This window comes from Microcaecilia unicolor, chromosome 1 (genome assembly GCF_901765095.1).
Source record: "Microcaecilia unicolor chromosome 1, aMicUni1.1, whole genome shotgun sequence".
NCBI lineage: Eukaryota > Metazoa > Chordata > Amphibia > Gymnophiona > Siphonopidae > Microcaecilia > Microcaecilia unicolor.
Window position 1 is genome coordinate 635,651,516 of NC_044031.1, and position 22,720 is coordinate 635,674,235.

At 45.5% G+C, this 22,720-nt stretch overlaps 1 protein-coding gene across 1 annotated transcript in view; it reads left to right on the forward strand.

Annotated features, from left to right (window-relative positions):
- Positions 1 to 17,713, forward strand: part of LOC115460504 (matrix metalloproteinase-17-like) — a 63,900-nt gene extending 46,187 nt beyond the window's left edge. Inside the window, exons 11-12 of the mRNA XM_030190269.1 lie at positions 3,941 to 4,198; positions 17,295 to 17,713. Coding sequence (XP_030046129.1) covers positions 3,941 to 4,198; positions 17,295 to 17,620 — 584 coding nt within the window. The 3' untranslated portion in view covers positions 17,621 to 17,713. The remainder of the gene's footprint in view (positions 1 to 3,940; positions 4,199 to 17,294) is intronic.
- The last annotated feature ends 5,007 nt before the right edge of the window (positions 17,714 to 22,720 follow it).

Genomic DNA, 22,720 nt, shown 5'->3' on the forward strand with positions numbered 1-22,720 from the left:
GTGATTCTTTGTGAGCTCTCCCTATTGGCTCTTAGCTATGGGCAAGGGCCAGCCCTCCTTTACTTCCCCTGGGGGCTGTGTGAAAAAGTCCCATTCTTGCTAGCATACCTTTGTGATCAGCAGCTGCTCTAGGAGCTGATCACTCCTCAATCTACTGTGATTTCATCAAAATTCTTCACTATTTTTCCCAAGGCACGTATTCACAATTGATTCCCAGTATTCCCACACTTTCCTGTTTGTGTACTGCATCTTTTCCTCTCAGCTGAGCTGAGGTTCTGGCCATCTCCTTGCTTCTGAGGTGGCTGGACACAGACTCTGTTTTGCAGAAGGCAACAATTCTTTCCAAGGAACTCAACTATAAGTTGATTTTCTTTGTTTTCTGTGATTGCTACATTAAAGAAGAGTTGGTTTAAGAATTGAGAGTCTACTGGTAAAGTTTTGGAATGGTGTAGCTGGCTGTTGAAGCTTTTTGACCTCACCTAGTCTAGAATAGTACAATCCCATCTCGCTATATTTGCTTTTTTTTTTTGCTCTTCATATCTTCTTTATTTTCCTCTTGCTAACTCTATTGTTGTGACTTTCCTTCTTTCTGTCTTTGTTTCTTCCCCTTCATACTCTTCTCCCATTTTTCTTTACCAGGTTTCTCATGTTTCTTCTCTATTGCTTTGCATCTTCCTCCTCCTCTTCCATCTACTCTCTCTGACTCTGTGTCTGTCTCCTCTTCCTCCTCCTGTCTTTCTCTTACTCCATCTCTTTGCCCTCCCATGTTTATTTACAATATTCATTTTTAAAGAATCTCTAATTTCATGATTCAAAACAGACTTTATAATCTACCAAGTCAAAATACAGTGTCAGAATCACATATATAATGAAACACAAATCAGCATAACAATACTAAAATAAATACATTATAAAAGAGTCACATGATGATATGGGAAGGAGAAGATGCTGATTTGCAGCTCTTTTACTCTCCTATCTCACGAACTGCAATATGTTACTGACCTGTCGGTCCCCTCGTTCACCACCACCATCATTAAACCTTTGCAATCACAGCAGAGTGGATTTCAGCAGCAAGCTGCAGTAATGTCGATGAAACTAGCAAGGAAAGGGCATGAGAGGACCCACATGCAGGAAAGCAAAATGGCTGTGGCAGCAAGCCAGGCAGGTACTGCACCAAATTTGCTTTCGGTCTCGGAGGTGGCGGTCAATGTAGCAACTGTTAGGACTTGAGTAGTGAGCCCTTGTGCCACGACTGAGCACAGTGGACGAAGAGCAGCGCCACACTCGGTCAGGCAGCCGGAGAACCCCTAGCTTCACCTGGGAAGCGACCACCATTCCCCAGGAGTTGAGCCACCAGGACTTCGGGATCTGGACGGGGTTGGGCAGCCAATGACCTGGCTAGTGATAAAGGCAGGCAGCAATACAGTGGATAATCAGGTCCGGTCCAAAGCTCAAGGCAGGCAGCAACACAGCGGGTAGTCAGGTCCGGTCCAAAGGTCAAGGCAGACAGCAACACAGCAGGTAGGTATCAGCAGACAAGTAAGCAGTGAAACACATGATGTGAGCACCAAACCTCTATAATCATAGAGGCTCAGGCCAGCTCTTAAATAGGCCTCCAATCAGAGGGTCCTGTTCTCAGCTGTGAGGCAAAAGCTCCCATAGGGCATGGCCAAAAGAACTCAAGATGGCTGCCTCCTAGTGAGCTACCTAAGATGGCTGCTCCTCAAACGATCCTTCCAAGATGGCTGCCCTTCAGATGATCTTCCCAAGATGGTTGCTGCTCAGATGATCCTTCCAATATGGTTGCTGCCAGAAGAACAAGGTAGGGTTGCAACAGCAACACTAATGGAAACACTTTTAGATAAATGTCTGGCCCCGCTGGAAGAGAAAATAAGCCAAACACATGTGACAATAGCGGAGATTGGTAAAGACCTGGCCCTATACCAGCAGTGGGTTAGTGAACTCGAGTAGCGCATGTAAGCAGCTGAAACTATTAATGCCCAACTACGGAAAGAGCTCACTACTTGTCAAGATAAAATCAAGGCGCTGGAAAATCACTCCCAAAGGAACAATCTTCGGTTGTTGGGCATCTGTGTCACCTCTGGTATCATCAAACTGTGAAAACAAGTTGGGCCTGATCCGAGCTGTGGATTCTGCCTCGGGCCTTGGCACAGGAGTTGGGCAATAGCTTTGGATATGAGCCATTTCCATCTCCATCTTTAATTTCTGCAGCTGGAACTCCCACTCCTCATGCGCTGTCGCTCTTCCCGTTCGTGTTGCCGCTGCTGGAATTCACACTCTTCATGCCGCCATTGGTCTTCCTCTCGCCACTGCTACTGTTCCTGTTCCTCTCGCTGCAGCTGGTCTAGCTGCTGTTGTTCTATCATGTAGATCTGCTGGATTTCAGCTGGCATGGCACCTGGCCCTGCCAATGCACAAGTTGTTGTCCACAAGGAGTCTGGTCTTCCCTCAGGAGAACTCTGTGCACACCAGTCTTGTAGCTGCTCCCCGCTGAGCTTAGGACAGGCATAGCCAGTGTCTGAGGGCTGCTAACAGTTGCCATCAGCATGCTGCTAATCTAACACTACCAAATAAAACTGAACAGGAAAGGGACCCTATTACTGCTGCACTTGTTCACTGTGCTCTGTGTCTGGAGGTTACAGATAAAAAAGACAATGAACCATTCAGTGGATGGTGACCCTCATACCACACACTGAGCCTGACAGTCCCACCGCTGCCACAATAAAAGAAAGACAAGGTCTGTCATGAAATGCCTAGCCACCTGCCTGGGGTTACCCCGCGGCCACTTAGAGAGTCTATCCCCAGCACAGCTCAGGTCTACTGGCACCTGTCGGTAATGCTCTACACTAGCACCCTCCTCCCACCGACTGGGTCACAACTGTCTCTGGGTGAGTATCCCTCTCTCAAATTATCCCCAGTGATTTCTAGGTTACTGGGGCCACACTCCCAGTGGTTCCATAGTTCCCAGAAAGCACTCACAGACCCAACATAACAAACCACCAGGATTCTTTATCAGTCCAGACAGCAGAGTCAACAAACTAAACAGGTTTATTGTCACGCTGGAATAATGAACAAAAAATGTGCAATCAGCAAACAATAACAGGTAACTGAAATATGGATCAATTATAACACTAACAAACATCTATATACTGTATAAAAAGTACCTGGGAAGGTCAGGACATATAATTCACCGAGGCACAGCAAAGAGGTCTGTCTCTCTTTCCTCCCGGGCTAAGACTGAAGCAACAACCAGAACTACTGGATAATTTTTCAAACTCCAGGCCAATCGGAGCCCAGTCAACAAGTTTTAAAAGTATACTGCTGCTTGTTGCCTGCTTGTGTTAAAGAAAAAGGACATTCAGTTCCCTATAACAGATTTACCGCAAAGAAACACCAACTGCTGGCCACATAGGAGAATTACACTTCAGGACATAATTAAAACAGGAAAAATATCTAATACATTTTATAGGCTTAAAACACCCTGTTTCTCTCAGATTCATTTTCTAAACATTTTATTAAAATGACAGTTTAATCATATGCTATTTCCTCCTCCAACTGTCCCCTATTCCCCTCCCTCTTTCTCTTAGATTCAGATTCTGAAAACTTTATTGGAATTAGTTTAAACATGTGTTGTCTCCTCTTCCAACTATCCCCTCTCTCTTTCTCTCAGATTCAATTTCTAAAAATATCATTAGAATGACAATTTTATCATGTGCTATCTCCTCCTCCAACTGTCCCCTCCCTCTTTCTCTCAGATTCAGTTTCTAAAAACTTTATTAGAACAACAGTTTAATCATATGCTATCTTCTCCTCCAACTGTCACCTCCCTCTTTCTCTTAGATTCAGATTCTGAAAACTTTATTGGAATGACAGTTTAAACATATGCTGTCTCCTCTGTCCCTTTTCTTTCTTCTCCTAGGAAGGCAGTACTGGGTATTTAAGGATAATGGTATAGAGGAGGGCTATCCTCGCCCAGTGACAGACTTTGGTTTACCAGAGGCAGGAGTGGACGGAGCTTTCTCACACCCTCAGGACAGCAAGACATATTTCTTCAAGGATGGGAAGCACTGGCGCTACGATGAAGTTGTGAAACAAATGGATGCTGGGTATCCAGAGGAAAATTCAGTCTGGCACCACCTCCCTAGTCCAGTAGATGATGTCATCAGTGGAGCAGATGGTGAGTAGCCTGGTGACTTTTTTTTTGTCACCCAGGGGCTATTGATGTGTTGTTTTTGGTCTTTTTTTTTCCTCAGTGTCTTCAGTGGCTTTGAAAACACACCTCTTCAACAAAGCTTACAAAAGTCAACCTCAATGATACATATCATCCCTTAAACTACCCAAGCACACCAAAATCACCTCTCACACAACCTACCCAACATCTAAATCTAAACTGTATCTAAAATCTAAACTGTATTTAAATCATGTATTGACTTTATCATAACCTTACTCTGTAAGCCACATTGAGCCTGCAAAAAGGTGGGAAAATGTGGGGTACAAACGCAATAAATAAATAGATACATAAATAAATAAATATTATTCTCTTAATAGGAGTCAATTTTTCAAAATGTTTGGGATGCTAAACCCAATAGAATTCACTCCTCCCTGAACAAAATCAAGGAGTTTGCTCAATATTGGGGGTGCTCATGCACCGATAGCACCCATGGAGCTGGGTCATATGGCTCAAACTACCATGTATCCGCTCTTTTCTACTCTTTGTTTTTTTTCTACCGTTTTTTTCTTTTAGTATTGTTCTTCCCTTCTCCCTGGTTTTATTTCCTTTCCTTCCAGCAGTCTGTGACTTGCTGTCTTTCGTTTTCTCCTCATTTTCTCATAATCCTTTTCTTTCCTAAACCTCAGTCTCAGACCCTTTCCTTCCATCTTTTAGTCTTTTAGCCTTCATTTACTAGCTTTTGGTTACACACCCATCTAACAAAGCTCTGAGGGGGTCTTTTACAAAGGTGTGCTAGTGTTGTTAGCGTGTGCTAAACACTAGCAAAGCCCAAGGGAATATATGGGCATCTCTAGCGTTTAGCACACATTTATTTTTAGCGTGCAGTAAAAACGCTAGTGCACCTTGGTAAAAGGACCCCTGAATGAATTAGAGGAACGAAAGCATGAGGTGAGGGGAAGTCTTCCCGGCTGGCAACTCTTGTTCTTCATTGCATCCACTACTTACCACACTCATTCTCCAAACTTCCAGTACTGACCACCTTCATTCTTCAAGCTTTGCTAATCATCAGGCTCATTCTCCAGACTTTTCCTTAATTGACCATGTTCATATTCTAGAAGTTTCCTATTGACCATGGTCATTCTTTAGGATTCCCCTAGTCACCATATTCATTTTCAAGGTTCTCTATGCTGACCATTTTCATCTTCATGAAACCTTCTGCTCAGTGTGCTGCTGCGGCTAGGAAAGCGAATAGAATGTTGGGTGTTATTAAGAAGGGTATGGAGTCCAGGTGCGCGGATGTTATAATGCCGTTGTATCGCTCCATGGTGCGACCGCACCTGGAGTATTGTGTTCAGTACTGGTCTCCGTATCTCAAAAAAGATATAGTAGAATTGGAAAAGGTACAGCGAAGGGCGACGAAAATGATAGTGGGGATGGGACGACTTTCCTATGAAGAGAGGCTGAGAAGGCTAGGGCTTTTCAGCTTGGAGAAGAGACGGCTGAGGGGAGATATGATAGAAGTGTATAAAATAATGAGTGGAATGGATCGGGTGGATGTGAAGCGACTGTTCACGCTATCCAAAAATACTAGGACTAGAGGGCATGAGTTGAAGCTACAGTGTGGTAAATTTAAAACGAATCGGAGAAAATTTTTCTTCACCCAACGTGTAATTAGACTCTGGAATTCATTGCCGGAGAACGTGGTACGGGCGGTTAGCTTGACGGAGTTTAAAAAGGGGTTAGATAGATTCCTAAAGGACAAGTCCATAGACCGCTATTAAATGGACTGGAAAAATTCCTCATTTTTAGGTATAACTTGTCTGGAATGTTTTTACGTTTGGGGAGCGTGCCAGGTGCCCTTGACCTGGATTGGCCACTGTCGGTGACAGGATGCTGGGCTAGATGGACCTTTGGTCTTTCCCAGTATGGCACTACTTATGTACTTATGTACTTATGTACTTATTTTGTGTCTTCCCCTGCTGAACACTCTCATTTCCAGGTTTCACTGCTGAATATATTCACTTTCCATTACTGACCGCGCTTATTCTCCAAGGATGCACTATTAACCACTCTCTTCTCCAGACTTCCTGTACTGATCACATTAAGTACATAAGTATTTCCATACTGAGACAGACCAAAGGTCCATCAATCCCAACACCCTGTTTCCAACAGTGGCCAATCCAGGCCAGATCCCAAGATCACATTCACCTTCCAGACCAAACTCATCCTCCAGGCATTCAGCACTGTGCCAATACTCAGCAGCACTGCCTGGTTGGATCGGGAGGGAATGCTTTTTTTGAACAGGGTGGTTTTTAATATTTTCCGGAAGTTTAGACGGTCGTAGGTCGCTTTTAAGGCTTTTGGTAGTGCGTTCCACAATTGTGTGCTTATATAGGAGAAGCTGGATGTATAGGTAGATTTATATTTAAGACCTTTACAGCTTGGGTAGTGTAGGTTTAGATATGATCGTGTTGAATCGGAGGCGTTTCTGGTTGGTAGGTCGATTAAGTCTGTCATGTACCCAGGCGCTTCACCATAGAGAATTTTGTGGACCACGGTGCAGATTTTAAAGGCAATGCGTTCTTTGATTGGGAGCCAGTGTAGTTTTTCGCGGAGGGGTTTTGCACTTTCAAATCGCGTTTTTCCAAACATGAGCCTGGCTGACGTGTTTTGAGCAGTTTGCAGTTTCTTTAAGGTTTGTTCTTTGCATCCTGCATAGATTCCATTGCAGTAGTCAAGGTGGCTTATTACCATTGATTGTATCAAGTTGCAAAAGGTATCCCTCAGGAAGTATTGTTTCACAAATTTGATCTTCCACATTGAGTGGAACCTCTCCTGACCGCTTAAATTGCTTTGCATATCGTGCCAAGTACATGTACATGTAGACACCCATAATGTGCCTGATAGACGCATATTATTATTATTATTATTAGCATTTGTATAGTGCTACCAGACGCACGCAGCGCAGAACACCTGACATAAAGAGACAGTCCCTGCTCAAAAGAGCTTACAATCCAATAATACAGACAGACAAGACAGTTACGGGTGAGGGAAGTAATGGGTGAGAAGGAAGGAAGGGACAAGGGGAGGGCAATTGAGTATTGGCTAGGAGCTAAAAGCAGCAGTGAAAAGATGGGTTTTCACCATAGATTTGAAAATAGGTAGAGATGGAGCTAGACGTATAGGTTCAGGAAGTTTATGTTTAAATTTTGTTTATTAGGCAAGATGTCAAAATACCAAGTCAAACAAATAATGCTTATTAACAAAGTGTTATCATCTTAGCCAACTTTTATACATACCCAACAACCCTATCTTCCCCAGCCTCCCCTCACGCTCTCCCCCTCTCGTTCCCTCCCCTTCACCCCCACCCTCCCCTCTATCCACCCCCTACACATCATATCCTTGGGATCCCCAGCAATGACCCGGTGGTTTATCTGTTCAAAATGCGGCTCCTCGCCACGGGAGTCAGGGTGTTCCAAAACAGGCCCCAGCATTGTTGCAATTGTTCTCCCATACGTGACAAAAGGTCAGGCAAGCCCAGCCTTTCCATTCTCGAAAGTGTCATCATCCTTATTCTCCACTGTTGTGTTGTTGGAGCTTTGTTAGATAAGTTTAGGAAGTTTATTCCAGGCATAAGGTGCCGCGAGAGAAAAGGAGCGAAGCCTGGAGTTAGCAGTGGAGGAGAAGGGGGACGACAAGAGAGATTTGTCCAGTGAACGGAGTTCATGGGGAGGAATGTAGGGAGAGATGAGAGTGGAAAGGTAATGGGGGGCTGCAGAGTGAATGCACTTAAAGGTCAGTACAAGAAGTTTAAACTGTATGCGGAATCGGACAGGGAGCCAGTGAAGTGACCTGAGGAGTGGGTTAGTGTGCGTAAAATGATTCTGGTGGAAACTAAGTCGTGCCGCAAAATTTTGGACAGATTGGAGAGGAGAGAGATGGCTGAGTGGAAGACCAGTGAGAAGTAAATTGCAATAGTCCAAGCGAGAGGTGACAAGGGTGTGGACAAGGGTTCTGGTAACATATTCAGAAAGGAAGGGGCAAATTTTGCTAATGTTGTAGATAAAGAAACGACAGGATTTGGCAGTGGCATTCCTAGGGGGGGCGGTAGGTGCGGTTCGCCCCGGGTGCACGCTACTGGGGGGGTGCCGCGCGCGCCTGTCCTCTGTTGTTCCATGCTTTTTCTCTGCCCCGGAACAGGTTACTTCCTGTTCCTGGGCAGAGAAGAAGCATGGAACAACGGAGGACAGGCGTGCGCGGCACCCCCCCCCCCCCCCAGCGGCGTGCACCTGGGGGGTCCTTCACGGGGGGGGGGGCCTTTCGCCGGGGGGTCCGCGCTGCATCCGGGGGGGCGCTGCACCCGGGGGGCAGGGCGCATCGGCGATCTGCCCCGAGTGCCAGCCCCCCCTAGGAACGCCACTGGGTTTTGGCAATCTGTTGAATATATGCAGAGAAGGAGATAGAGGAGTCAAAGATATTCTATATTATATTCTATAAGGGAAAGTAAGCACCTACTTACATTTATAGAAAACAAGCATAACCATGTTTACATGTGCAAATGCTCTTAGGTGCAATCATTCAAGTAAATTGTGTGTGCATAATTCCAGTAATGCACACATAATTTGTAATATTGTATGGTATTGTATTGTATAATGTATCTTATATTCTGCCTTTAACCCTTAGAATGCAAGGTGTATCACAAATAAAGAAACCTTCACATAAAAGGAAATTAACAACTGTTTCCTTAACATCTTGAAACTAAATAAATTTACAATTGTTGATTTGAAAATAAATAAGTTTTAAGTGCCTTTTGAAAAAGATAGTAAGACGAAATTTGACAAATTTTAACGCTTTGGTAAGTGTATATTTTTTCCCCAGATAGATTTTAAATGTACCTTCTTCATTGATGGAAACTCTAAATTCAGCCTGTATATACTTCTTGAGTTTGCCCTGTTCATTAGGAAATAGCAAAAGTTGTACTATATTTTCTGAATTAAATCCATGTAAACTTTTGTAAACCATACAGGCTATTTTAAAATGGAGGTGCGTATCTGTTTTAAGCCAGTGTAGTTTGTTTAAAAGTGGAGTTGCTCCATGAAACTTCCCTAATCAGAAAATCAACCGAGCAGATGTATTTTGCAACAGTTGCAAATTCCTGTCAGGCTTATTTTCGAAAGAGAAGGGTGTCCATCTTTTGACACAAATCGGGAGATGGGCGTCCTTCTCTCTGGGTTGCCCAAATCGGCATAATCGAAAGCTGATTTTGAGCATCCCCAACTGCTTCCCGTCGCAGGGACGACCAAAGTTCCCGGGGGCGTGTCGGAGGCATAGTGAAGGCGGGACTGGGGCGTGCCTAACATATGGGCGTCCTTGAGTGATAATGGAAAAAAGAAGGGTGTCCCTGACGAGCACTTGGCCGACTTTACTTGGTCCCAGAAGTATTCACGAGAGAATCGTTACACCAATCTGTAGGAATTAAAACTGATAGACTATGGTTATCATGATAGACAAAGGTTATCATTTCCCCTACTTCTTCAATAGTGAAATATTTCCTATTGAAATATTCATCCTCTAATTGCATAGGCGTAGACTGGGGGGGGCGAGGGGGGGCAATGCCCCCCCAAACGACGATGAGGCGCCGCCGCGCCATTAGTTAAAAAAAAAAAAAAAAAAACACATGCACGCACGCGCTCCTCTCCGTCCGCTTGGCTTCCCTGCTCTCTGTCTGCGTCCCGCCTTCCTCTGACGTCAGAGGAAGGCGGGACACAGACAGAGAGGGCAGGGAAGCCAAGCGGAGTAGCGGACGGAGAGGAGCGTGTCCGTCTACCCCTCTCTCTTCCTCCCTCCCTCCCTCCCTCCGCCGCAGGCAGCAGTCTTTTCCAGCGTTCCTGGCAGCGGTAGCGTTGTACACGCTGCCTTTGGCTCTGCCCCGAAGCCTTCTCTTCAAGTTCCTGTTCCCGCATAGGTGGGAACAGGAACTTGAAGAGAAGACTTCCGGGGCAGACCGAAGGCAGCGTGTACATCGCTACCGCTGCCAGGAACGCTGAAAAAGCTGAAGACTGTTGCCTGCACCGGAGGGAGGGAGGGAGGAAGAGAGGGGGTAAACGGAGTCACCATCTTGGACCTCGCGGGGGGGGGGGAGCAGAGGGAAGATGGATGGGACTGGGAGGGGTGGGGAGCAGACTAGCAGAGGGAAGGAGCAACAGATGGATGGGACTGGGAGGGGTGGGAAGCAGAGGGAAGGAGCAGGAGATGAATGGGACTGGGAGGGGTGGGAAGCAGAGGGAAGGAGCAGGAGATGAATGGGACTGGGAGGGGTGGGAAGCAGAGGGAAGGAGCAGGAGATGAATGGGACTGGGAGGGATGGGACTGGGAGGGGTGGGGAGCAGAGGGAAGGAGCAACAGATGGATGGGACTGGGAGGGGTGGGGAGCAGAGGGAAGGAGCAGGAGATGAATGGGACTGGGAGGGGTGGGAAGCAGAGGGAAGGAGCAACAGATGGATGGGACTGGGAGGGATAGGACTGGGAGGGGTGGGAAGCAGAGGGAAGGAGCAGGAGATGAATGGGACTGGGAGGGGTGGGAAGCAGAGGGAAGGAGCAACAGATGGATGGGACTGGGAGGGGTGGGAAGCAGAGGGAAGGAGCAGGAGATGGATGGGACTGGGAGGGGTGGGAAGCAGAGGGAAGGAGCAGGAGATGAATGGGACTGGGAGGGGTGGGAAGCAGAGGGAAGGAGCAACAGATGGATGGGACTGGGAGGGGTGGGGAGCAGAGGGAAGGAGCAGGAGATGAATGGGACTGGGAGGGGTGGGAAGCAGAGGGAAGGAGCAGGAGATGGATGGGACTGGGAGGGGTGGGAAGGAGCAACAGATGGATGGGACGGAGGGGTGGGAAGCAGAGGGAAGGAGCAGGAGATGAATGGGACTGGGAGGGGTGGGAAGCAGAGGGAAGGAGCAACAGATGGATGGGACTGGGAGGGGTGGGAAGCAGAGGGAAGGAGCAACAGATGGATGGGACTGGGAGGGGTGGGAAGCAGAGGGAAGGAGCAGGAGATGAATGGGACTGGGAGGGGTGGGAAGCAGAGGGAAGGAGCAACAGATGGATGGGACTGGGAGGGGTGGGAAGCAGAGGGAAGGAGCAGGAGATGAATGGGACTGGGAGGGGTGGGAAGCAGAGGGAAGGAGCAGGAGATGAATGGGACTGGGAGGGGGGGGGAAGCAGAGGGAAGGAGCAACAGATGGATGGGACTGGGAGGGATAGGACTGGGAGGGGTGGGAAGCAGAGGGAAGGAGCAGGAGATGAATGGGACTGGGAGGGGTGGGAAGCAGAGGGAAGGAGCAAGAGATGGATGGGACTGGGAGGGGTGGGAAGCAGAGGGAAGGAGCAGGAGATGGATGGGACTGGGAGGGGTGGGAAGCAGAGGGAAGGAGCAAGAGATGGATGGGACTGGGAGGGGTGGGAAGCAGAGGGAAGGAGCAGGAGATGAATGGGACTGGGAGGGGTGGGAAGCAGAGGGAAGGAGCAACAGATGGATGGGACTGGGAGGGATAGGACTGGGAGGGGTGGGAAGCAGAGGGAAGGAGCAGGAGATGAATGGGACTGGGAGGGGTGGGAAGCAGAGGGAAGGAGCAGGAGATGGATGGGACTGGGAGGGGTGGGAAGCAGAGGGAAGGAGCAAGAGATGGATGGGACTGGGAGGGGTGGGAAGCAGAGGGAAGGAGCAGGAGATGACTGGGAGGGGTGGGAAGCAGAGGGAAGGAGCAAGAGATGGATGGGACTGGGAGGGGTGGGAAGCAGAGGGAAGGAGCAGGAGATGGATGGGGGTGGGAAGCAGAGGGAAGGAGCAGGAGATGGATGGGACTGCGAGGGGTGGGAAGCAGAGGGAAGGAGCAAGAGATGGATGGGACTGCGAGGGGTGGGGAGCAGAGGGAAGGAGCAAGAGATGGATGGGACTGCGAGGGGTGGGGAGCAGAGGGAAGGAGCAGGAGATGGATGGGACTGGGAGGGGTGGGAAGCAGAGGGAAGGAGCAGGAGATGGATGGGACTGCGAGGGGTGGGAGCAGAGGGAAGGAGCAGGAGATGGATGGGACTGGGAGGGGTGGGAAGCAGAGGGAAGGAGCAGGAGATGGATGGGGGTGGGAAGCAGAGGGAAGGAGCAGGAGATGGATGGGACTGCGAGGGGTGGGAAGCAGAGGGAAGGAGCAAGAGATGGATGGGACTGCGAGGGGTGGGGAGCAGAAGGAAGGAGCAAGAGATGGATGGGACTGGGAGGGGTGGGAAGCAGAGGGAAGGAGCAGGAGATGGATGGGACTGGGAGGGGTGGGAATCAGAGGGAAGGAGCAGGAGATGGATGGGACTGCGAGGGGTGGGGAGCAGAAGGAAGGAGCAAGAGATGGATGGGACTGCGAGGGGTGGGGAGCAGAGGGAAGCCTACTGGAAAGAAGACACTGAATAAAACAGAAGACACTGGGACCAAAGCGAATAGAAAAACTAAATGATCAGACAACAAAGGTAGATAAAAGTATTTTATTCATAATTTATTAATTGAAATGTGTCAGCTTTTTGAAATGTGATCTGTGATATTTTGCCTGTAAATTCAATTCCTTCCTCCACATTAGTATATTCATTTGCATATGTATATATGCAAATGATATGCTAATATGCTCCGCCCATTCTTTGCCCCCCCAAATGAAACAGTCAAACTACGCCTATGTCTAATTGCATACTAGATTCTCGACCCAACTACCTATTAAAAGCCACACCCGATATGTTCATAGAGTATCTTAGATCTCATCTCTCTATTTTGTTCTCACTAGGTCACTTCCCATAGATAAAGGATCTATAAGGCTAACCCCCATTCCAAAAAATCTTCAGGCAAATATAAATAACATCACCAACTATAGATCTGTGACCTCCAGCCCCTTGGTGTGGGAGAGCCCACGAACTTGAGCCTGGAAACATTCTGTATCCTCCATGCTGTAACCCACCTTCCTGCCTGGTGTTTTTTGTTTTTGTTACATTTGTACCTTGTGCTTTTTCACTCATGGCAGGCTCAATGAAGCTTACATGGGGCAATGGAGGGTTAAGTGACTTGCCCAGAGTTGCAAGGAGCTGCCTGTGCCTAAAGTGGGAATTGAACTCATTTCCTCAGTTCCCCAGGACCAAAGTCCACCACCCTAACCTCTAGGCCACTCCTCCACTCAAAGGGTTTGACTGCACCTGACCTGGATGTGGAAGGTGCTGCCGGGAAGTTGCAAGAGGTGATCTGCCCTGGAGGTTCTATCTCTGCTGGGATTCCTCCTGGTCGAACTGATTCTACATCTGTTGCCCTTGGTCGGGTAACTTTGAAAGGTGTGTGGCAGATGCTACAGAGAATGGATGTCTCTTTAACCAAGACATCAACTGACTTGTCCAAGCTTGTGAGTAAGATTGATATTTTATCTAAAAACATGGAGACTGTCAAGTCAGATTTCTCAACGCAAATTCAACAGGTTACAAAGGACGTTAAATCTGTTCCCGATCTTACAGCCTCTCTGGTGAAGGGCAATATTTGGATTCACAAAAAAAGATGGAAAATTTTGAGAACTATAATCGTTGCTTAAATATGCATCTGTTGAATTTTCCTATGTTTGTGGGTTTGACTCCAGGTGATGCTTTTAAGAAATATTTGATTGATATTTTGCACTATTCCTCTGAACATATTCCCCCAGTTAATAGGGTGTGTTTGTCTAAATCTTCAAGCAAACCACCTTGTGAAACAGGTGCAAACAAAGAAGCTGAAGTTGAGTGAAAGGAACATTTAACTAAGAACTTTGAAGAGAAAAAAATCATATAGATTTGGACTTAAGTAATTTGTCTGCCCTTTTAGAAACCTCTACAGTTGAAGTGATAGAGAGCAACCTTGCTGGTTATGTTTATTTTTGAGCAAGATTTAAGTGCTTTGATGAGATCGTACTTTAGGAAATCTAGTGATCTATTTTTGGACAGAAAGTATGGATTTATTTATCCAAAGTGACACAAGAAAGGAGGAAAGCTTTTATTTCCTTACGGCAGTGGGTTTAAGATTTGGGAGCCTCCTTTTTATTAAACTATCCTTGTAAATGTATTATTAAGTACTTAGGACTAACATATGTTTTCTTTGTACCTGAACAGTTAAAATCATTCTTGGATTTGAAGAGTATCTCCATTGCTCCAGATAGCAGTGCTAAAGATACAGATTAATATTTAGGTAGCAGGGTTTATCATGCTAGTGCCTTTCCTCATGCTCTTTTTGTGTTCTAATCTAAGAGCTAAACAATTTCTTGTTTATAGGAAATACTAGTAAAACAGGCCCGTTTCTGTTAGTAATGAAATGGGCGCTAGCAAGGTTATATTGATTAGTTGTTTTTTGTTAACCAAATAGTTAATATTAAAGTATTGTAATAAGATGGAGTAATAGTGAAGGGTGTATAATGAGGAAGGAGGAGGCCCTGTGTAGGACCACAGGGGCAGTGATTGAGACAGAGTGTTTGTGTGTGTGAGAGTGTGTGTAAGACAGAGAGACAGACTGTGTGAGTTTGAGAGTGAGTGTGTGTCTGAGAGAGAGTGATACAGAGGCAGTGAAAGAGTGTGCCTGTGTGTGTGTGATAGAGATTGTGTGTTTGTGTGTGGTACTGATTTCCATGTCCCCCTCCTCCCCTTGCTGTAATTCCATCTGTGGTGAGAGAATGTGTGTGCCGGAGCACAGGAGCGGTCATAGAGACAGTGTTTGTGTGTGTGTAAGATAGAGAGACAGAATGTGTGAGTTGCAGAGTGAGTGTGTGTGAGAGTGAGACAGAGGGATTGAAAGAGTGTGTGTTTGTGTGACAGACAGTTACAGAGAGTAGTGTGTCTGTGTGTGACTGAGTGTGTGTGTGTGGAACTGATTTGCATGACCCCCTCCTTCTCTTGCTGTAATTCTGTCTGTTGTGAGAGTGTGTGTGTGTGTGCTGGACTACAGGGGCGGTCATAGAGACAGTGTTTGTGTGTGTGTGTGAGTGTGTGTTAGACAGAGGGACAGACTGAGTCCAAGAGTGAGTGTGTGTGAGAGAGAGACAGAGGGATTGAAAGAGTGTGTGTGTGATAGAGACTGTGTGTGTGATAGAGATTGTTTGTTTGTATGTAATGGCGTCTGTGATGTGAGAGAGTGCTCTCCTTATGTATGTATTGCAGGCCCCGCCCCCTCCCTGCCTCTTCGTTGCTACTTGAAGACAGGGATTGTTGTTTGTAGCGATGGTGCCCTCTGGTTGTGTGCGTTGGAGGGAGGTTGGTGACGTCTTGCTGGGGATGTGTAGTTGGGCGCTCATCCCTGTTGTACCGAGTGTGGTCTGCGGATTGTGTCGCCAATTGTCCGCTGATTGTGTACGGGTTGTAGAGCCCCAATATCTCCCTATCAGTGGTGGCTGCACTGTAGATCGAAGGGGAGCAATGGAGGCTGCAGCCGCTCCGCACCAGCGCTGTAAATTATTCTTTGGCCCATATTATGTGCGTGAAGCAGATCTCGTGATCCCCCCTCCCCGGCTCACCAATCTTCGGACGCGCAGTAAAAGTGTTCGGCTACCACAGGGAATCCTTTTAATTTGCAGTTCCGCCTGATTCCTGGGAGGGTGACAGGGGGAGGAGCCTACTCCTCCCCCTGCCTGGGTCGCGTTTTTGTGTGGTGCGTCCGTTCTGGATACGTTCGGTGAGTGTCATTGCTCTGCCCTCGACGTCATCACGTTTGACGCGTGGGCGGGGCTGACACTCATGTAGGAAAATCGATCTGTGCCACCTCACTTTTAGAACGTTGGGTAAGTGAGGCTTCAATTAGAACGTAAGAGTTGTCTTTTATATAGAGAGATGTTTCTGTCCTTGATTCTTTTAAACATTGTTTACTAATGCTCTGCATTTTCTAAAACAAGTGGATTTACTTGTGTTTATTATTTGCTTAAAAGGATAAATAAAGATTTTTTTAATTAAATAGAGAAAAAAAACAAATTCTTGATCTTATCTAATCTGTATCACACTATACATTACCATAGCTTTACCATCGATCAAGTAACTTATCCATTGGAGTCACAACAAAAGATATTAGGAGTAATAATAGACTCATATGTCTTTCGATGCCCAAGTTCAAGCAGTCACAGCAAAAGCATTCAGAGTAATATGGAGGTTAAAAAGAATCAGATATCTCTTTCCTAATGATATCTTCAGAACCTTGGTACAATCTTTGTACTATCACACTTTGATTATTGCAATGCCATTTATGCCGGCTGCAAAGAATTGACGTTAGAAAGATTAAAACAGCCCCAAACACCACAGCCAGACTTGTTCACAAAGTCACACGTTTTGAGAAAGCATTTCCTCTGCTCAAGAAACTGCACTGGCTTCCTATAAAAGCCAGAACAGCCTTTAAACTCTGCGTATTTATTTTCAAAACGCTAAGTGGGTTAACCCCAGATTATATGCAACCTTTAATTAATCTCTCTTTATGTAATGCTCTTCCTGATTCCAGAGACTATTTAAGTCTCCATTATCCTAGTTGCAAAAAAAGTGGTATATAAATCAGTTTTCATAGCAGGGTTCCCTTATCAATGTACCAAATGGTGGAACTCCCTCCTGAAACTTGGGAGCATGATTATTTGAAACTCCAAAAATCTTTAAAAATACATTTTTTTGCTGATGGACCCCTCTGTAAGGAAGAATCCTAATGCAAAGTGTCCATTTCCATTATTTTTCACTTCATAATGTTAATTATCATATTCTATTTAAGCATTGTTTAATTCAACCTTACAAGTATTTTATACTGATGTATTCACTAATTTGTATTGTTAGTTTAATAATATGTTAGATACACTGAACTCAGTTTCTATTGTTAGTATAATAATCTGCTGTTCTTATGGGTTCAGTACTTCAGGCCTGAGCAGAAATTTGTGTGAATACATCAAAACTAAACAGAAATTCTTTCAGCCTCAATCATCTGCAAATGAGACCCACATGTGCTGTACTGTCACTGCGTACATAAATTGTGCAGTGATCCTTTAGAGACAGGAAGGATAACTGAGTACTGAATCTTGACCATCTCGCGCCTTTTGTGTCTCTGCAGGGGAGGTTTATGTTTTCAAGGGCCTGGACTATTGGAAGTTTGACAGTGAAACCCTGCAGCCGGAGGCTGGTTACCCTCGCACTATTGCAAAAGACTGGATGGACTGCACAGAGGATTCAGTTGCAACCCAAATCGTCACTTCAAGTCCCTCCTTGGGTGCCAAAATCCAGCAGAATGGTCAGGGGCCTGAGCTAGAAGTGGGGAGATGTGTGTGTTACAACTCCCGGACTGGTTCTGGTACTGAAAGGACTTTACCACCTGTGGTGACCTGTGCTGTCCTGACGGCTGTCTGCACACTGGTGGCACTCGCAGCTGGATCCACTTAGAGGCCCCTTCCTTCCTGCCCCCCCCTCCCCTCCCCATGTGCATGAGCAAACCCACTGGACAACAAGTGACGAGGAGATGTAAATATCTGTACAAAGAAAAAAGTAACAGTAAATAAAACATGTAAAGATCTTTCTGCTCTTTATTCCCTCTATCCTGGCAGTATCAAAGAGAAGGAGTGGCAGCTGAGGAGACATTTCTTGCATTTTACTCCTATGTTCCTGGTCCTGTATATAGGAGGAGTCTGGGCAGCAGGTTCAGTCAGGATACAATTAGTGTCAGGTAGTGGTTAGTAGGTGGGGCTCCTGAGCGTGAGGCAGTGATTAGTAAGTGGGGCTTATGGTTGTGAGGTTGTGGTTAATAGGCAGGGCCAATGTGTGTGAGGCAGGGATTAGTAGGTGGGGCTCCTGAGTGTAAGGCAATGTTCCCTCTAAGCTGTTTAAGTCTTCTTGCATCCACCAATAGACAACAGATGCAGGAGGTAGGCTTCTGCCCTCTTCAGATCCAAGCATACTCAGGAACAGGAGACTGAGTTTCTCTATGTCAATTGATTACATCTCTTCTAGGATCAGAGCCTTTGGAGAGACAGAAGACAGACATCATCAACCTTCCCTCATTGACTCCAACCGACTTCTCTCATAACTCCCCTACCTTCAGTCTCAAACTCCAGCCCTTGAGTGCCACAAGCCAGCTGGCTTTACAGGATATCCCTAATGAGTATGAAAGAGAGATATTTGCGGACAACAGAGGCAGTAGGAATGAAAATCTGTCCCATATATATTCATTATACCCATATACCCGTATCCTTCCTCTCCTGTTCTTCTCCCTCTGCTATTGTTGTTTGTAGTTCTTTTCCCCTGTGATGATGATTATTATTATTATGTAAATCGCTCTGTTGTGGTCTCATGAACAGCAGTATATCAAGTTTCATAAACCATTATAGATATCTTAAAAACTAGACTGGTTTGTAGTTTTGTAGTGCTTCATCGAGGATTGGAGTTTAAGATCCCTGCTCAAGAATCTCCTGAGGAACTCTGGCCAAGCCCAAGCCCTCCTGCTGTGGTTTAGTAGTCCACTCTCATATAGTATTCTCCATATGTTCCCTGCTGAGAGGAGAATAAACCTTGCTAAAGGGTACAAAGGTCTATTTCCGCAAAAAAATGTGATGGAAACAGAGGCCTTCTGTATGAGCTGGAACCTTAATTATTTGCTTGAATCCTAACAATACCATGTTTTCTTGGTTCATGTCATCCGTATGAACATTAAAATGACCAAACACTAACTTCCTTGACCATTGGGGGATGAAGATACATCATTTGGTCCAGTAAGTCCAGCTTTCTTCTGATGACCTGTTTCTCTCTGTTCTCGTCTTCTCTCTTCAGATTCTTTTCTTTGCTCGCCCCCCTCCCAAGTGTCTCTCCTCTAACTTTTCTTTCTCTCCTCATTTCTCATATTCTTTCTCTGCTCTCTGTTCTCCTCCTTCAGCCTTCTTTCCTCTCTTGATAGGTTCTATAATTCCACTTCCCTCTGCCTTTTCTTTTCTCCCTTTTCGCCCACAAATGTTTTTTTTTTCTTCTTTACTTTGATTAATTTTCTTCTACCTTTGGGTTTCTCATCTTTCTGTTCTATTTTTGTATTCAATTTCTTTGCTCTTAATACGCTTGCATTGCTCACTCTGTGATGTGTCTCTAACAAAATGAAAAGTTGAAAGCTGTGAAGCTTTGACTTAGATTGTAAGCTCGTTTGAGCAGGGACTGTCTTTTCTTCATGTTCAATTGTGAAGCGCTGCATACGACTGGTAGCGCTATAGAAATGATTTATAGTAGTTGTAGTAGTAGTTGTGATTTTGATGTCATCACAGCAGGCATCTCGCAGCTGGTTATGAAAAATATAGGAGATGTCACAAATGAACAATTCATTAATGTCCTCCAGTCTGCCCACACATATCCCATAAATACCCAGTCATCCACATTTTCATGCAAATATACATTATTCTCCAGATCCTATATATGGTGCACAAAATTGTTCATGCAAATTTGGGTGTGTGCCCAATTTGTGTGCATAATTTAATTGAATAATGAGCCAATCAGTGCTGATAATTGGGCGCTAGCAATCAATTATCAGCACTAATTGGCAATAATTAGAATTTGCGCATGCATCTTGTTAGGTACTATTCTATAAAGATGCGCATGTAAATTCTTATGCATGGATCTGTTAAGGGGCATGGCCAGGGGAGGGGCATGGCCACATGGGTGGATCATGGGCGTTCCAAGTATTTGCACACACTGTTACAGAATATGGCAGATCTGCACCTAATTTAGATGCAAGGATTTATACCAGGTTTCAGTTGGTGTAAATCCTTTTAGGCGTAGATCCCAGCGCTAAGCACTATTCAATAAACAGCCCCTAACTCAGAGTGCCATTTTTAGACTAGTGCTTAGCACCCATTTTTTCAGCACCCTATGTAGAATTTGGTTCTATGCTCCTTTTTATTTGCCTTCAGGAGCTCTTGAGCCAAATGGGTTTTTAAAAAATGATTTTGATATACAATCATTCACAATGACTGCCAAATGGATCCAGATTCGTGGGGCACGATTGATCCAGTCCTGGGTTTACTCCAGTGTATGCTGAGACTTGTAGTCTTGTTTTTCATAGGGAAAGTAATGGGAAAATCAGAGCAGCAAATTCCTGCATGCATCAGGGTAAACCCAGGACTGGATCAACCCTGTCCTGCGAATCTGGATCCAGTTGTCAGCCTTATTTATCATACAAGATTATATCAGTATACAATAGACAATAAATTAGGCAAACAAACAAAAATGAAAACAGACAATACAAAACATAATGACATCACAGGAAAATACATGAAAGTAAGGGAGTGAATAGCACAGTGATTTTCAATCGCTGTGCCGTGCAAGTATGGGGGGGTGGTCATTTATTAGTAGGGCCTTTGGGGGAATTTGAAGGAGGGTAGAACCCAAGGCTGGTCAGGCAGAGGCGAAAGGGGTGGCTGCAGAGGGCCTCAGGCTCCCAGAGGCACCACAGCCCAGCACATGCAGGGCTTAATTTGTGCCAGAATTTTTCTGGCTCCAGAAGTGATGTTATTCTATTCTATTCCTGTTATTTATATCCCACCTAAATCAACCTGGAATCAAGGTGAGTTACATCCCAAAAAAAAACACAACAAAAAAAACAAAACAAAACAACTAATATAATAATAACAAGTATGTACTACTAATCTTCCATATATTTGCTAAATTGGTAAGTTTTTAGAGCGTTCCTAAACATCATGGAATTCGTTGCCAGAAAAAGTGGTTAAGGCGGTTGACGTTAGCGGACTTTAAAAAAGGTTTGGACGGCTTCCTGGAGGAAAAGGCCATAGAATGTTATTGAATGGACATGGGAATAATCCACTATTTCTGGGATGGGCGGGACAAATTGTTTGTTCTTTTGGCTGCTGTCTGAGACAGGGTGCTGGGCTCGATGGATCCTTGGTCTGTCCCGGCATGGCGATAATTATGTACTTATATCATGTAATTAGGAAGTATCTGCATTTGAATTGGAATAGAATTCCAAATCCCACTAGACTGATAGTTAAACGAACTTTCATGAATGCATTTATAGCGAACCTGAGATACAGAAGGACTACCCAGTCTTAATAAAGATCCAAAGCGAGAGACAGAAGGAATAGTAGGAAAGGTAATTAACTGGACTAGAACTTGAGAACAGTAACCATTAATTATTTTAAAGACCCAACATTCTACCTTAAATTCAATATGAACCTCAATTGGCAGCCAATGTAAACCCCTCAATAATGGGGTCACATGCTCAAATATTTTACAACCAAAAATCATTCTCGCAGCCATGTTCTGCCAAAGTTGAATTCTATCTCTAATCTTATGGGCAGTTCCCACTTACAAAGCATTGCAATAGTCCACCTGAGTTATCAACATTGCCTAAACTAGAAGTCAAAAATGCTCTGGTTAAAAAAAGATCTTACACCCCAATGTTCTCCGCTACGTTGCTGCCTTGCCTCCCCCTCTCCTCCCCCTTCCTGGTCTGGCTTCTCTTCCTCTCGCCTATCCCCCAGCCAAAGATCCAGCATCTGCTTTCCCCCCTCCCCCAGAGTACCTTTTAAAAGTATTTTTTTCTTCCAGAGGTCTCGGGCAGTGAGCCACTTCCTGTATCTGCATAGACGGGAAGCGTCATAGAAGGTGGTGAGCTCAGGGCGAGCAGCAAGTGTGAATTGCTGCTCACTGACAGAGAGCTCTGGGAGAAAAAAACAACATTTACAAGGTATTCTGGGGGTGGAGGTTGAAAGGTAAGAGGAGATGCTGGATTAGCGGCCGGGGGGGAGGGTTTTTTTTGGCAAGACCAAGTACTGGATTGCTGGCTGGGGAGGAAACAGGAGGGAGAAATGCTGGACCATTGATTTTGGGAGGAGGGGCAGAAGAAGGGGGATGCTGGAGTATTGATTGGGGGGAAGGAGGAGAAGGAATGCTGGACCATTGGGAGTGGGGAGAAGAAGAAATGCAGGAACACTCTTTGGGGGGAGTAGGAGAAATGCTGGAGTATTGGTGAGGAGGAGAAGGAATGGTGGACCATTTGGGGACAGAAAAGAACAAATGCTGAACCATTGGTGTGGGGGGGGGGGGGGGCGGAGGGGGGGGAGAGAAAAGAACAAATGTTGCACTGAAGGTGTGCCTTGACAATTTTAGTACCTTGTCAGTGTGCTGTGAGATGAAAAAGGTTGAAAATCTCTAGAATAGCACATCATATAACCAAATTGTAGCTGGGTCTACCTAACAGGCTGTGTGTGTTCCATGTTTTATCTCATTTCATTTATTAAAATTTGTATACCACAATACAACAAAGTCATTCATAGCATCTTACAATACTAACTGTAAAAGCAGTCATCCTCTAACAAGATCTCTCTAAAATAATCAAAACACACACACAAAGAGCAATAATACAGACCAAGCCACATAAATTAAGACCCCCCCCCCTAAAAATTCAACTGAGCCACCTCCACCTTATATCTTGAATAAGCTCAGGGAGAAAGCATTCAGCTGCTTCCCGAAAGAGAGAAAACTTTGTTCCAG